The sequence below is a fragment of the Cibotium barometz genome, chromosome 42, assembly GCF_041138505.1.
Source record: "Cibotium barometz isolate CiBa-2024 chromosome 42, ASM4113850v1, whole genome shotgun sequence".
Lineage (NCBI taxonomy): Eukaryota > Viridiplantae > Streptophyta > Polypodiopsida > Cyatheales > Cibotiaceae > Cibotium > Cibotium barometz.
In genome coordinates, this window is record NC_141087.1 from 1,345,964 (window position 1) to 1,363,070 (window position 17,107).

General features: G+C 48.0%; 1 protein-coding gene across 5 annotated transcripts in view; it reads right to left on the reverse strand.

Annotated features, from left to right (window-relative positions):
• Positions 1-314: 314 nt before the first annotated feature.
• LOC147614039 (serine/threonine-protein kinase VIK-like) overlaps positions 315-17,107 on the reverse strand; it is a 38,955-nt gene continuing 22,162 nt past the window's right edge. The window contains exons 2-11 of one of the 5 annotated variants that reach the window (XM_086780575.1): positions 7,381-7,455; positions 6,725-6,841; positions 6,477-6,571; positions 2,272-2,392; positions 2,049-2,128; positions 1,860-1,919; positions 1,618-1,733; positions 1,328-1,413; positions 1,106-1,221; positions 315-1,021 (exon numbers count right to left, since the gene is read on the reverse strand). In XM_086780575.1, coding sequence (XP_086636701.1) covers positions 865-1,021; positions 1,106-1,221; positions 1,328-1,413; positions 1,618-1,733; positions 1,860-1,919; positions 2,049-2,128; positions 2,272-2,392; positions 6,477-6,571; positions 6,725-6,841; positions 7,381-7,455 — 1,023 coding nt within the window. In that variant the 3' untranslated portion in view covers positions 315-864. Of the gene's footprint in view, positions 1,022-1,105; positions 1,222-1,327; positions 1,444-1,617; positions 1,734-1,859; positions 1,920-2,048; positions 2,129-2,271; positions 2,393-6,476; positions 6,572-6,724; positions 6,842-7,380; positions 7,456-17,107 lie in introns of all 5 variants that reach the window. The other 4 variants (XM_086780574.1, XM_086780576.1, XM_086780578.1 and 1 more) reach the window with 4 other exon arrangements.

The following is a 17,107-nucleotide window of genomic DNA, read 5'->3' on the forward strand; positions in this document are numbered from 1 at the left end:
TGTTTTCGCTATAAATCTACGAGACATGGATGTTATTTTGAAATATGTATATATGAAGTCACTTGAAATAATTTAGTGTTTACTTAAAACATGACCTAAATTGGAGAAACTGAGCCTATTTTTTTTGGAACTCTACCTGCCGCCGCAGCAACGCGCGGGTCCAATACTAGCATAATCTCATTAACATCAGCAAAGACTAATGCACACATGAAATAAAACGCTCTGGTAAGAAACCATGCAATGTGGGAACTCTCACAAAAATTTTGAAATGAAGAGAAACTTGAGATGTGTTAGCATGCATGGTAGCCTCAATATATAGTGACTAACAACACAACCAGTATTATTACCTTATGTTTGTGTACAGTTCAAAACCAACTATCATGCTTTGCTTGAATACCATTGGGAATGCCACTCATACAAACAAAGCCCTACCGTAACCATACTGCTGAAATTGACATGGAGGTTAATGTAGCTTTGTCTAACATCCTACTGCTATTAACATACATACATTAACCTCCAAGGCATGCAGATGACATTACATGTTATACACGCTTATGCAGTCGAATCTGCCCTGTCTTAGCCAAGAACACTGTTCTTACCAAATACACCGGATTGATTCGAAATGCATGACCAGACATGGAGCTTAGAGGTTTTAAAGCATCAAGATTCCCTGCGTGACTCCTCCAGCTCTGGGAATCTGCCATAGTGCTGAAGCAATGGTATGTTCAGTAAAGCAACTATCAAGATCTTAAAACAGAATTGTTTCCACACAAACCCGTCCATTCACTTTCTATCAGGGAGCTGACGATGAGCAGCCATTTAGTACCTTATTTTTACAGCTACTAATGAGTAGGGGCATAAGAACTATTCTTCTCTGATCACACGAGGGCTGTGGTGGAAAAATGATAGAACATGGGACTCGTGTTGAGGAAGCGCAGTCTGGATCTTCTCTAAAGCCTCCACGATGTCAATGAAGGTTGGCCTCAAGTCCTTATCCGAATGCCAACAATCTGTTATTAACCTTGAGCACAAATTGTATCCATTAAGAACAGAGAAGCTGAACTTGTATTCATTTGCATACCCAGAGAGTAAAAAGATGGCATACTTTTTCATCATTGGTGGATATGTCTTTGCATTCAAATCTGGGCGCTTTCTGTTGGAAGCGGCCTTTGCCGCTTCGTAAGGCTCCATACTAGAAAAAGGCCGTGATCCCTCCAACATCTACTCTTTGCAACATGCAGCAAAGCAGCTACTAGTAAAGGTGGAGCATGAAAGATCACAAGAGTATTCACTAACAAAAAAAATCTAAAAATACAAATCTACTTACCTCATATAGTATCATTCCAAATGAGAATACATCAACCTTGGTATCATAGGCTTTGTGCTTGAAGACCTCTGGAGCCATGTACCGGTCTAAGACAATAATAAGAGAGAAATCAAGGCCTGTGAGTACAATTAAAAATGAGAAAATTTAGTGTTGCTATCAAAATTTCCTTGCAAAATCAACATCCAAGGCTATTGCACCATGCAAAGAAAAAAACTGGGGAAAAGACTATTTTGGAGGGATAGGTGTGTGCATGTGGTGTGCACATGGGCATATGACTTAAGAATACTTACAGCTGCCAGTTTCCCCCGTTAGTTTGTATACTTCGTGCAAACTTTTCACCTTAAGTAGCTTGCTTAATCCAAAGTCTCCAACTTTTAGATGTTGATTCTCTACAAGCAAAACATTTCTGCAATAAAGGCCATGAAACAAAAATTGTAAAACTCACAGCAATGAAGACTTGCACTGACTCTTCATATGGGAAAACCAAGAATTTGTATATTATTCCACCAGGCATGGAGTTTAGGTGTCTCACCGAGGCTTCAAATCACGGTGTATTATGACATTTGGTCCATTGTGAAGATACGTCATTCCCCTGCATATGGTCCCAATATGAAAAAGGAAAACAGTTTTAGAAGAACAGAATGGAGGGGTGATATTGTATTAAGAGTGTTACATCATAAGTGTCAAAGAAAAACATAACATCTTTAGGTGTAACACCCACCTAGCAATGTCAAGAGCAAAGTCCACCGCTACTGCTGCCTGTAGAGCCCCCTTTGCTTTCATATAGCCATGCAAATCCCCCTACATCAACAACAAAAAATTTACAAGGGTTTCGCATTATCTTGAAGGCACGTGGTTAGCAAAAAAAAAAAAAAAAGGTCTCATTTGTGCATACCTAAGGGTAAGCATTCCAAAAGATAGAATTGATTACAGTAGCTACCGACCGATTGGAGATACTCGGTGACCAGCATGAGGGGTTTTCGGAGAGTAACAGCACCAAGAAATTGAACTATATTTGGATGTCGTAACTTAACCAGCAGGTCAACTTCGCGCTTGAAATCATCTCTGGCCCGAAGTGAAAAACCATCCAGAAGAGTACCCTCATTCAAACAGCCATATCTTGGGTTCAAAAACTTGGATGAACTGACAAAAAAACTCTTTTGTGATCCCCATACCAAAATTTGCACCCCAGTTGCCTATCCACTGATTTTCTGACAGATTACTAGCACCAGCTTCAGTGCAGCTTTCGGCCCTAGAAGATCACTCTTTTGCTATGTCCGTTGGCACGTTGCAGTCTTGTAATTGGCACGTGGTTGCCCATGAGGACTAAGCGGCATTGCCTTTGGGATTGTCCAAAGGCCTAGTAGGTTGGGTTGAGGATTCTCAGGCTATTTAAATCCTAACCCAAAACTCTCCCCTTCGTTACATGGGGTGCAATTGCATGGGCCATAAAGGTAGGTGCAGCTCTACCATATGAGGAGAATGGCACAGGCCTCGCCTAGCAGCTCACACTCTTTTGATCTCAGCTATTCCTACTTCCTCGATCCTGGTCATCCAATCGACCTGTCATGTGCAGGACATGTGCAGGCTAATTCTAGGACTAATCCTTGACGGGAAACTAGATAAAGAACCAGATTAGGACCAAAGTCAGGAACTGCAGCAGCTAGGTATGGACAGGGAAGACACTAGAGGAAACCAAGGAGCTGTCGGCCAGGATTTATGAAGACTGATCTGCATCGGCTGCAGCAAACGGAGGGGACTTGTCCAGGGATCTGGCCGACAGCAGGTCGGCCAGTTCATAGTGATTTTCCCAGGCTATAAATAGCATTGTGTTGAGTTCTTGTGATTCATTCAGTTCCCAATGAGCTGAGTCATAGATTAGGATGTAGACTAGGTATTTCTACCTTTTTGATGGGGCAGCCAATGGCTAGCCATGATGTACTTCCTTTTTGTACTAAAGAATATATTGAATACTCAGCTCTCTCTCTCCATGATGTACTTCCTTTTTGTACTATAGAATATACTGAATATACTTTCCAGGATCATGGACTTTCCGGATCAAAGATGCCTGGGACTTTTTCTTCTAAAGCTCCACAGACACAGGGAGTCCTTAGTGAGATCCAGATCAGCTGTACTTGCTCAAGGACCAACACAGAGAGCTCTCACCGACTTCTTCCAGACAATATCTAGACCACAAGCTAGTGCAGGAGCTCGGCCGAGAGGTGTGACACTCGACAGAGCCACTAAGTTATGCAAAGCTCGACGCCCAGACCCCATGGTCCTCGCCCATGGCCACACCACCACACAGGAGGATCCGGACCATCATCGCAGGACCTTCTCACGCCGGCACCTTGAGCACCATGTCACAGTGGCCCATGAGGGATATATTAGGGTGATATGAGAGCTCTCTGCTCATGTACCTAGATCAGATTTTATAGTACTAGATTTTTGTTATCTTTCTTTATTAATATTTTGTACCCAGGATGATGTACCTCATGGATATGATGTAACCTTTTGGTCTCATAGGTCATTTTGGCCTTTTAAAGACATTAATACAACTTTCTTTCTTACTCTTCTTTCTATCTTCTATATGCGTTTTGCATCAAGCATGTTCCAGAATGGTATTTAGGGCTGAAAGAAGACTCCCAGAGCTTCTGCATGTGACATTAGTATCAGAGCATCACACTCAACAAGGCTAAACACAAGACCTTTAGCTACATAGGTGGCCAGAGAGTCGTCGTCTTGTTTGCACAATGTGCGCCGATTCATATCCAAACTGCCCAAATGATGGCCCATGCTTCCAAGAAGTACCAGGCTCTCCATGTAAAGTTCCAAAAGATTTTCCTTCAGGACAATCTCCCTCCCCATCTCCCCCCGTCTAGACCAAAGAACCACAAGATAGACCTCCTCCCAAGCTCGGATCCCCTGAGCAAGCTGCCATACCACTGTCAGAATACGCAGCGGAGATGATGACCAGATCTGGGAACACGAGCAAAACGCATGTAGAAAAAAACAGCACAAGAGAGAGAGAGAGATGTAGGCATGTAACTCTGCTCTATATACACAAGAAAATCCCGGGTATGATACACAAGTGGCAAGGGGACTGGGGGCCTATTTATATGCCCCCACATCAGCAGTCGGCCTGCTGTAGGGCAGCCCACGACTGTATCAACAGTCGGCCAGCAGCAAAAGAGGCCCACGACTGCATACATCCAGTCGGCCAGCATCCAGAAGTCCACGACTGATGTCTGGGCAGTCGGCCAGCTCCTGGTCCTCCAGCCGCCTCAGGGCTGCCTCCCAAGCCACAGAAAAAATGGAAAAAATAAGGAAAAAATGCGGAGAGTGGGAAAAAATGATAAAACACCTCATAAGGGCGGGCACACCCACAACAAAGACCCTGGTGTATAAAACTAGACAGGAGATGACTTCTAACACCCCCTCTCAACTCCTGGCTGTGAAACCAACCACCACAGGGAGCTGGGGTGTTGCCTGAGCAAATCCTGAGAGAGAGACTTCATGAAGAGGTCCACCGTACTGTCCTCGGTCGAACAGAACTCTAGCAAGATGTCATCAGCAACGATTTGTTCACGAACAAAGTGCCTCTGGATGACCATGGGTTCCTCCAGTGGAAGCCCAAACCTGCAATGGAACCTCTGCATCCTCACCACCTCACAAGCAGCCTCACAAGCAGCCCGGTACTCTGCCTCTGTCCTCGACAAGGCAAAAGATGACTGCCTCTTACTGCTCCGTAAAACTGCTCCTGGCTCGTGTCCGGATCTCCTCCCCAAACTGAGTCACTCCAACCGTGGAGTCAAACTCCATTCAACAATCCCCCTCCTGTGTACAAGAGTCCATGTGATCCTTCGCATGCCGCAGAAACCACAGGAAACGCAATCTTGCCTCCCAAAGAGTCATCCGCAACCATGAGCTCAACTGCCTCATCAGGAAGCTCCCGTCCAATCTGGTGTCCATCAACCAGATCAATGAACCATACAGCTTCTGAGTCAAAAAGGCATCACACTACTCACAAGGATCAACACCTGTTACGGTGCAAAAACAAGTCTTGGAAACCTTATGAAGACCACGCAAGGCCTTCTGAAACCTGTCAACCACCCCCTCTGAATCCGGAACCACAAAGCCTGGAGAAACCACCTCCTTCTGCAAGTAATCACCTGCCACTTGCCTGGCTTTCCGAAAGATCCCCGTGGAAAGAACATCCTCATCTACTGGAGGTTCTTTGTCCCGAATACGACGAGACATCAGAGCATAAGTGACCTGTTCAGTTTCCTCTGACTGACGAACACAAGAACTACCAACATCAGTACTAGAGAGTTCCTGCCAACTACTGCCATCTACTAGCAAGCTATCCACCATCTGGTCCAGGAAAGCCCGCACCTGCAGCGTATATATAATATATTGAATACTCAGCTCTCTCTCTCTTCTATATATCTTCTGTATGCGTTTTGCATCAAGCATGTTCCAAGATGGTGTTTAGGGCTGAAAGAAGACTCCCAGAGCTTCCGCATGTGACATGACCCCGGAGACTGGAGTGAGCCAGAGATGAGAGCTCATCAGCAACATTTCCGCATGGCTATCTAGCAAGCTAGATAGCAGGGAGGCCATTGATGGCTCCCCCCACCACCCAGGGAGACAATCCTCTCCATATGGACGAACATCATCCACACCCTGCGGGGACAATGGGAGCACCTCATAGGCGACTCAGAGCGGATGTAGCAGCATCACACAGCCTTCTGCGCACACGGAGCCCCACCCACTTCCTCACTAGAGGGGGTGATGGACTAATCTGGCATTACAAGCCCCCAATGTGGCTTATTCCATCCCCTCCACCATTGTAGCCTCCCTCCAAGAGCAGCCAGTGGGAGAGGGAGGCCCCTTTCCATTTGTTTTTTGTATAACTCTCAGGAGGGATTTTTTTGCACTGCTTCAGCCTGTGTGGAGGGTTGTAGTCTGCTTGATGAGACGTTTTCTTTTGACTAATAGAAATATCTTTTATTGGGAAAAAAAGATTCCCCACCAACATGTATGCCTACGATAGCCCGTTCATACCCACATGTACACACACACACAAACATACTTGTCCATAACCACACATATTTTGTAAGAAAAGAAGAAAAGAAAATGCACTCACACGATCAATCTATCATCTGAGAGAGAGGGAAGAACACTCTTGACTGCAACTGGGGTACCGCGCCAAAATGCTTTCCTGACCTCTCCAAAGGAGCCCTTTTTGACCCCACAACATCCGTGCACATACATTCCAAAAAAAACATAAGCATACAAACATACCCAAATGCAACATCTCTACAGAAGTATCTAAGAAATTTCAAAGCTCAATCAATGCAAAGAAGGGATCAGAAGGCTTTTTTGCACCCAAACCTTGCCAATAACATGGCTTTTGTTAAAGTCAATTTCATTTGGATCTATTTCCCAGTCACACCTTTGAGGCAGAGGTGGTGCCACTGTCTTGGGCTCCAGTCGCGAACCGTGGCTTCCCTTTACACACAACAACAAGGGAAAACATCAAATAAATAGCTAGAGTCAGTGTCTTCAAGCTTCATATACTAACGATCATGATAAGCTACATCATATTCTGAAACTTCTCACAAAACCAAGCGTCCAAAAAAGCAAGTTGATTGCATGTGAGACAAATATAAAACCTTAGCAGCTTGTATGCAAAATGAACATGCAAAGCTTCAAACAATACCCCAAGACAAAAAAAACAATGCGAACCAGATGCATATATGCCCAAGAAAACATGTCAAATGTAGTAAGGTCAACATTGTTGTGTATGTGTGAAATGTCCTTAGGTCTACGGTCATGTGTGAAGTAAAGTCATTGCTTGATGATGACATGCTTATGCAAGGATGATGTTGTGATGATGTGATAGTATAAATGCCATGATGATGATGTATGCATGCTTGTGTAAGCAGTGACTTATGAAGCATTCTAGAAGGAAGCCCAATTCCCTCAACACAGCTAGAATCAAGACATTTCAATAAAAACCATGCCTATGAAAAATCCATGGTCCTCACCAATACATGGCCCCCATTTTCCTTTAGAAGCTCTACCACGTCGTGGTGCCGTTCATTCTCTGCATCTGCGAGAGGCTGCAAATGCACAGATTCTCAACATCAATAAAAGAAAGCATTGTAAGTATAGCATACAACAAATTATGTCTAAGGTGACCATGTAACCAAGATAATTTTGTTCTTTTTACAAATGGCCAGTAAGTTGTGCTCCGAGATACATTTAGAAAACTCTCTTGTGCTCCTTCAGTTCAAAGAGATCCATTTATGGCAAAGCGAACGGGGGGCATGCGGGGCCGCGGGGGTGGGGGGGGGTTGGGGGGGGAGACAGTCGGAGAGAGAGAGAGAGAGCAGCTACCTCACATATTTTTCCTAGAAATAAAATCTTTCAATTGGTAAAAAATAATTAATCTGTGTCAGGGGCCCCTTGCCAAGTGGTTATCGCACCATGCTTCCTAGGGAGGCACAAATTTCAACCCTGACACCTAATATATTACTTTATTCCCTGGCCAGAAAAAAGAAAGAAAGAAAGAAACACGTGGTGACTCTATTAAGAGGTAAAAGTTTTTGATGTTGTTTTGTTTGTTGGGGGAAAAGGGGGCGCTTTGCCTCTCTAGAGTCGCCATTAGAGAGATAAGTGAGTGAGTTCCGTATATTGCCCTCGGTCATGGGAGATGTGTATTCTCATTTGAGGAATGAATAGAAGTTCTTATGCCAAGCCACATGCTCCCGTCTTAAGCATGAGGTACGGATTGGGCAAATGACGAAGCGCCAAGCGCAACGGATTTCTCAACGCCTCACCCAACACAAGAAACGGGAGTTCTACGCTCGGAAAGAGAATGGGTTATACCGGTTTTTCTTACGGCTGAACTGCAAAGAGTCCTGGAGGAAACTCCAAGATCATCGCCCCCCCACCCCACACCTATCACCTACCTGAACGCATCGCACTCCTATGCACGCTCCCTCTATCATATCCCCCCTCAGCTACCTCTACCCCCATCACTAGATCCCCGCCCCACCACCTGCACATTCTTCACAAAGGGCAAGGTCCTCAAGGCCATTCGTAGACTACGTGATGGACGAGCCCAGGATCACGAGGGACTCACTGCCGAGTATATCTCACATGTCAATGATACCCTGGCGTCCCTACTACCCTACATGTTCAATAGAGCCCTTTGTGAAGGATTTCCACCCTCTTGGTCCACTAACACTATCACCCCCATCCTCAAAACCGGAGTTCCACCTGATCCTAATAATTACAAGACGATCATGATTGGCCACACATTGGCCAAACTCTATGGATTGGTGCTAGAGGCGGAGCTCGGATCATTTGTAGAGAGACATGGTGAGCCTCACGACACACACGCTTTCGGAGCAACTCTTCCGTGCCATCATCGAGGAGGGTAGAGCATGACATCAAAGGATTTACTACTGCTTTGTGGATTTCCGCAAAGCTTTTGAGACTGTACCCCAAGCCCGCCTCATTACCGTCTACAGGAGATAGGAGTCCCATCTGACATGGTTTGGAGCATCATCTGTAATGCACCCCTTAAGGTGTAAGCACGTATTGGGCACCATATCATGGTTTAGCAACCCTTAAACACTTAATATTTTTAAAGACAGCTAAAGACAGACAATAAAAAAAGTGCTCAACAACACAACGCTGGGGCCAGAATCCCGCACCCCCCCTCAATACCAAGTATATTATTGGAGTATTTTGTTTGTACAATGTTCGACCGGAAGCCAGAATTGCCATAAATGTACCACGAATGAATACAAATACCAAACAAGGCGCTCGGAGAAGAGTTCCCTTCGTAGTCGATATCCCTCAAGAAATCTTACCGCCCTTCACTGGAGTAAACAGTCACTGTACTGGCTTTCTGGGTCCACCCACGATGCTAGTGTGCCCATACTAGCACCTGGACTGGACACTCTCGGTGGGAGAAAACTCATTGAAAGATGACGATGCTGTCCAACCTGTACAGCAGCCGATCATCAGCCAAGAAATCATAATACTGTCCCAGTTTGAAGAGCTTGGAGTATCCAGCAGGTAGACAAGAGGTTTCAGCAGCTGTAGGGGCTGTACAACCAGGTCAAAACAATCGACCAGCAGCATAGCCTGTAGCAAAACGACCAGCTCGGCAGCCTATTGCAAAACGATCAGCTCGGCAACCTGTAGCAATTCGACCAGCAGTATATCCAGCAGCAAATAGACCAGCACAGCTGCCTGTAGCAAGTCGACCAGCAGCGTATCCAGTAGCAATCGACCAACATGGCTGCCTGTAGCAAGTCGCCCAACGTGTGAAGAGCTAGAAGCAAAAACAATGGAATTCCAAGACGGCCTGCTCTTTTTCAGAAACCTTCCTCGATCCCATTCGGCACTGCATGCCTTCGTTTAGTTTTTCCCACCAACCTCCATCACACATGGGAATTACAGTGTATATGTAAAGTGTCCTCTTCACATGCCTAAATCATTTGGCTGCCCAAGGGGGGTGCCCGCTGCACTTATTAACAAATGTGAACCTGCAAAGGTTATAACATTACAAAGCGATTTTAATAAAAATAAGGGCAAACTTACCACCTGTTCACACGTCAGAATACAAGGCACTCGCACGGTTCACGGGTAGGCATCCCAGGCCTGTGAACTGGACATTCATAACAGGTAAACACACGAATACAGATCACGCGAAAACAATGTCATGCATGCGAACATGTGTGCATGTGCACTTGATTTATGGACAAATCTCCCAATCATGGAACATGTACAGCACTGGCGGTTCCGGGCACAAATCTGGCACATCAGAAAGCGCGGAACTGGGACCCAAAACGCTAGGATCCACACACTGGCCACATTTGGGCGTGAGAAATTGGCCACATTTGGGCACGATAAACTTGGAAAAACCATATAAATGGCCAAATGATGACATCATCGCCCTCTATGAGTCTGTCACCGGACAAGTGAGAGCTCCAGGAGGTACATTGCAAGAGATTTCCAACACTATTGGGGTGAAACAAGGCTGCCCTCTATCACCCACTCTTTTTGGCCTCTACATTGATGAGATCTTGAGCTTTCATTGCCGGATTAGGCGGGGCTGGTCCCACACTGGTAGGCATACTGATCCCCATACTACTTTATGCCAATGACATCGCCCTCCTTTCAGATTCAGCCCAAGGGCTTCAGAGACAGTTGAATGCCTTACAAGACTTTTACACTCAGCGGGACCTCTTTGCTAACTTGGATCCTGTGGAGATTGTCTCATCCTATGTCTACCTTGGTGTCACTTTCAATGACCCACGCTTCCCAATGCTTCCCACAGCACATGCTAAGAGTGACACGAGGATATGCAGCCTTGAGCTTACTTGAGTGGCAGAGCTTCCATGCACATTTCCAGGAGCCCACGACGAAGGGTTGGCTTTCTGACACCCTCGTCACACCAGCCTTGATGTATGAAGCAGCCTTGTCAAGGCCAGATTTATTTGATGAGGATTGGCAGTGAGTTGAGAGGCCCCAATTCATGATGTTCTCCCATATGATCCACAGCAAACCATCAGTCCCACACCAGATTATCCATGCAGAGTTTGTTGTAGCCCCGATGGTAGTGGATGCCCTCTTCCAGACAGTCACATACCTCCATCACATCACCACCTCTTCAATACAGTTTGGACTCCCCTTTTATCCAACTCTCTCATGAAGACACCAACCGGGTTATCTGGTTAGATCTTCTCAGCCTCTACACCCACTGCACATGGATCACACCTTTGGAGCTCCCAACCAAGATGCGCTTCTACAGAGATCGCTTCCTCACACTCACTAAGGATAGATTCATCAAGCAGCCGGGCTACCTAAGTGTTCTCATGCCAGGCACATTGTGATTGGCCAGATACGGGTTTCATCCATATTTACAAGGGACGGAAGGGACGGATGCTTGGAAAGTCGGGACGCCGATTCGGGACGGATCAGAAACAGGGACGGCAGGGGATGGTTGAACGTCCCCATGGAGGCATCCCTCACAAGGGACGGGGACGGGGACGGTGACGGTTGCAGGAGACGGGATACTTTGGGGAATGGCACTGTGGGGGGATGGCAGGGAGTCGTTGCGCGCTGTCCCCGCTGTTTTTTTGGCTGTTTCTAGCCATTTATGGCTGTTTGGGGACGCCTTGAAATTTATGGCTGTTTGGGTGGCTGTTTGGGGATGCCTTGAGGCTTGGCCTTTGAGGCTTGGGCCTTGGCCCTTGAGGCTTGGCCCTTGCCTCCGATTTGTTGGGATGACAGAGGATACCCCATACAAGTACTCCAATTTGTCTCATAGGCCGAGTTCGGTCTTTTGGAAGACGTTAATAAAATCTTTCTTTCTTTCTTTCTCTCTCTCTTGCCGTTGCCTCTCTCTCTTGCCTATCTAATATCTATAAAAGAACAAGGCTACAAGGCTTCAAGGACACACACACCCCTTCGACTTTCAAGGCTTCAAGCAACTCTCTCTCTCTCTAGTCTCTTGAGTCTTCAGTCTCCAAGCCTCTCACACAAGGCTCTACTATCTAGACTCTCTCTCTCTCTCTCTCTCTCTCTCTCTCTCTCTCTCTCTTCGAACCTGTCGCCTCCCTCTCCTGCCTACTGCCCCCTCTATCTCTCTCTTTGAACCTGTGTCGCCTCCCTCTCCCGCCTACTGACGCTCTCTCTCTCTCTCTCTCACTACACCCCCACAAGCACTTCTCTTCTCTCTGCTCGCCCCAAAAGGACTCGGCCATCTCTCTCTCTCCTCGTAGCCCCCTCCCACCACTCTCTCTCTCTCTCTCTCTCTCTCTCTCTCTCTCTCTCTCTCTCTCTCTCTCTCTCTCTCTCTTTTTGGTCTCATAGGTCATTTTGGCCTTTTGAAGACGTTAATATATCATTTCATTTCATTTCATTTCTCTCTGCGCCCCCCCTCCCGCTGCCTGCTTGCGCCCCCCTTCACTCTCTCTCCCGCTGCGTCCCCCCCTCCTGCTGCCCGCCTGCGCCCCCCTTCGCTCTCTCCCCACTGCCTGCCCCCCCCCTCCCGCTGCGCCCCCCCCTCCCACTGCCCCCCTTCGCTCTCTCCCGCGCTACCTGCCTGCGCCCCCCCCTCCCGCTGCCTGCCTGCGCCCCCCTTCACTCTCTCCCTCTCCCGTTGCCTGCCCTTCGCCTCTCCCTCCTGCTGCCTGCCTGCCCCCCCCCCTCACGTTGCCTGCCCTTCGCGCTCTATGCTCTCTGCCCTCCCCCCCGTTTCTCTCTCTTGCGCATCTCTCCCTCCCCTCCTCCCCGCCTGCACCCCGCCCTTTGTCCCCTCCATCTCTCTCTCTCTCTCTCTCTCTCTCTCCCCCTTCCTTCATCCTCCCCCCCTCCCTGCCTGTGAACCCTGATCACCATCCCTAGGGCCCTAATGGAGACTTGAACCCCCCACCCTATTTCATCCATTTCTTCTCTTTCTCTCCCACATATTTACCTACTCCTTTCAAATATTCCCTCCCTCTACAATGGGAGGGTCTGTAGATGACAAAATCAGCCAGCTTGATCATATCCTTAGGGATCTTATCAAGGACCAAAAGAAGACATTGGACAGCACCATCACCACCATCAAGAAGGACTTATTGACGCGCATGGGAAAGCTGGAGGCTGAAGCGGAAATATGGAAGAAAGAGAAGCTTACCATGCAAGAGGAGTGGGAGAAGGAAAAGCTCGCCATGCAAGAGGAAATCAACCTTTTGAAGGGCGAAGTTGCATCCTTACGCGATCGTCCACGGGAGGAAGGAGGGACTCTTGAGGTGGACAAAGAGGCAATCAAAGAAGAGATCACCAAAACCCTCACCCACACAATCGAGGGGAAAATGGAGGCAGCCCGCAAAGGATGGGTAGAAGTGATGAAGAAGAACATCAAAAAGGAGGTGCAAGAAGATGTACAAGTGATGAAGAAGAACATCAAGAAGGAGGTACAAGAAGATGTACACATGATGCAGTCTACTCTTGATGAAGAGAAGATGCGACGGATCCGGCGCCTAAACATCCGAGTCACAGGGATACCAGATAGCACGACCTCCACACCCGAGATTGACGAGCGGAACCTATGTACCAAGCTGGGACTAAAGGAGGATGAGCCGCTCCCATTCACTAGAGTATGGAGGACAACCCCAAAGGACTCCACCAAAAGCAAGGCCTTAGTGCTTCAGTTCCCGGACGAGGAGAGTAGGATGAGCTTTATGAGAAGACGGGCTATCTTGAGGAGCTTGCCAGGGGACCCCATCTACTTCGATGATGACCTCACATGGATGCAGCTGGAGCACAGAAGATTATGCATGCCGAAGATCAAGGCGGCACGCAAAGAAGGGAAGAAGGCACATTATAGGGATGGTCACATCTACATTGATGGGAAGAGGGTCGAATAGCGCCATCTGGCCTATGAGACACGGAGGAAACAACATGAAGACAAAGAGATACACATAGCAGTCTGGAACTGTAATGGAGTCCTATGGACACATATCCAGGGAGACTTGAGGAGGTGATGGAGGGCCGGGATATCATCTTGATGACAGAGACACATGAGAGCCCGGAGAGGGGCTTACCACGGGTTGAGGGTTATCAGTGGGAGTTAGCTCACCGACAGGGGATGAGACAAGCCACATCCCGAGGTTCAGGAGGTATTGCAGTGCTTTTCAGACATGGGTTACATGATCCATCGTGATGTTACATTGCCCTTTCTTGGGTGGGTAGCTGCTTTCCTTCTACAAGGCTTCTTGTCTGAACGAGGCTTCTTGTCTGAACGAGATTGAGCAGGGAAAGTAGCTGTTTTAACGAAGCTTTTGGGACCCATTTGTATGTACTTTTTAGCATAGTATACGGAGCTTTGGAGACCACATAGCCTATTTCCACTCTGAGCATGTTCGAGTCGTAGCACGAGACTCAGAGGCGAGATACATGTGGATTAGCTTACGCCTCTCGGAGACCAGATGGATTTATATCGCCCTTTGCTACTTTCCTCCGAAGGGGTCGCGGTTTGCCACCACCGAGCAGCCGGGTGGAGGAGAGGCTAGTGAGTCTCCATACTCTGTCTTATCTGAGGAGATCTTACACTATTCGACACTAGGAGAAGTCTTCTTGATGGGGGACTTCAATGCACGGACTCAAAGCAGACAATGTGAGATCTATGACTTTGAGGATCCCTTGAGACTAGAGCCGCTAGCTACAGAGGATACAGGGACCACTTGGATCTCCGTTGACGGAGGAGCTGACAACACTGGATATGGGCAACATTTGCTGGAGCTTGGGGCCCGACACCATCTCGTTATTTATAACGGGATGACTCAGTGGCCAGATTCAGGTGGGTTGACTTGCTTTCCAGTGGGGGGCGGCAACAGTACAGTGGACTATGTGATGGGATCCCGAGAGGCAGCAGATATGGTGTCTCACTTCACCGTACCACCATGCCCCATTGGGGCGGATCATACATATCTATCCCTCACTTTCAGGAGCTTACTGGAGACCCACCCACCCATCATACAGCCACCACGCACTATTTTCCACTTCACTCAGGACCTAGCCAATGTGTATGACTATCATGTTCATGATCAGCTATTTGCCTTAGACCCATCGGCACCCATGGCTATGCTCAGCCACCTACATCTGGGAGCACGCCCCCAGACCGATGGTATGATGATGAGTGCACAAACCTTTACCGCAGTCTCCGAGTGTAGAGGGCTCGAGGGGAGATCACCCAGATACAGGCAGGCAAGAGGATGCATACTCTCACCCGCCGTAAGCGGCGAGCTTATGAGGAGGCTCAGTACTGGGACACACATCACATGCTCATGAGCAGAGATGCTGCTGCTGCTTGGAGGAGACTCAGAGAGCCCCGTCCTCCCACACCTATTACCGATCCTCAGACCTGGCAGACATATGCAGAGAGACTCTATGATGTGCCTGCACAGCCCCCTATACCACAGCCCACAGAGCCATGCTCCACAGTCTCCACCTTCTTCACCCCACCTACGGTTAGCAGGGCCATATGTCGACTCCAACATGGACGGGCGACAGATCATACAAGATTACAGGGAGAGCATCTCATCTATGCTATTGATACATTGGCACCATGTCTTGCTCATCTCTTCAACAGAGCTCTGTCAGAGGGGTTTCCGGTTGAGTGGATGATGCACACTATTGTGCCGATCCATAAAGCGGGAGATGTACTAGACCCCGGGAACTAAAGGACTATCATGATTGGCCATATATTGGCCAAACTATACGGGGTAGTTTTGGAGGCAGAGCTGAGCACTCATGCAGAGGTTGGGGGATTGAGAGCAACAGGCCAGGTAGGCTTCCGACGAGCCTTCTCGACCATCGACCACATTTTTACATTGAGGTGCCTGATTAATCAAGCCAAGGCACGGAGGCAACGGCTCTATTGTTGCTTTGTAGATTTACGCAAGGCATTTGATACTGTGCCCAGAGAGCGTCTCTTTCGGCGACTACAAACACTAGGCATACCCTCAAACATGATGTGGGGCATATACAGGTTATATGAGCAAGTCTTTGGGAGAGTCCGATGCCCATGAGGCTTGTTCGACACAGTTGCTAGCACCATTGGTGTGAAGCAGGGGTGCCCGCTCTCCCCCAGGCTCTTTGGGCTCTACATTGATGAGGTGGTCGATTACATCACACAGGGAGGAGGCTCTAGGGTTGAGCTATCAGGTATTATTGTCCATGTTATGCTTTATGCTGATGACATCGTCTTGGTATCCGACACGCAGGTTGGGCTTCAAAGACACCTTGTGGCTCTTGATGACTTCTGCGCACAGCAGGGTCTCACAGTGAACCTTGGGAAAACCAAGGTTATGATCTTCCACACCTCACCCGCAGTCAGGAGCCACACTACTCTCACATTAGCAGGAGGGCGGGTTGAGGTAGTGAGCTCTTATGTTTACCTTGGCATCACATTTACTAGCTCAGCTGGACGCTTCTCCATGGCTCAGGCAGTCCGAGACAGAGTGACCCGGGGGTATGCAGCTCTTGCTGGCCTTGAGCATCAGTGTCATCAAGCACATTTTCAGGAACCCTGCACGAAGGGGTGGCTCTTTGATACATTAGTGACACCAGCCTTGATGTATGCAGCAGCGGTTTGGGCACCAGGGCTTGCAGCCTCCACATGGGTACACCTGGAGAGACCACAAATCTTGATGCTCTCGAGGATGATACGCAGCAAACCATCCGTCCCGCACGACATTGTTCGAGCTGAGTTCGCTGCACTACCTATGGCAGTGGAGGCATTGTTCCAGACGATCTCCTTTATATACAGGATGAGGGAGATGCCCACGGAGAGATTATCTCGCCGAGTTTTTGAGGCATCCAAACAGCTGGCTGAGGCTGGACACACTGGATCTTGGTATGCACAGATGCTACAGTGGTTCTCACATCATGGGATAGACATTGAGCGGTTGCCACCTTTTCAATATGATCAGTCTGCTCCACACGGTTACCTCTCTCTCAATGAGAGGAACAGAGTGATGAGACCATATGGCAGCGCTACATACAGGAGACATGGACAGCACCAGAAAGCCCACTACCACCGAAGATGCTGTATTACAGAGACTATGAGCATCTCAGGGGACGGGTTTATACAGCACCCGCGGTATATGGATGTATACATGCCACACAGCTCTCGTGTTGCTATTGGACAGCTACGAGTCTCATCGCATCAGCTAGAGATAGAGACTGGGAGAGCGACACAGA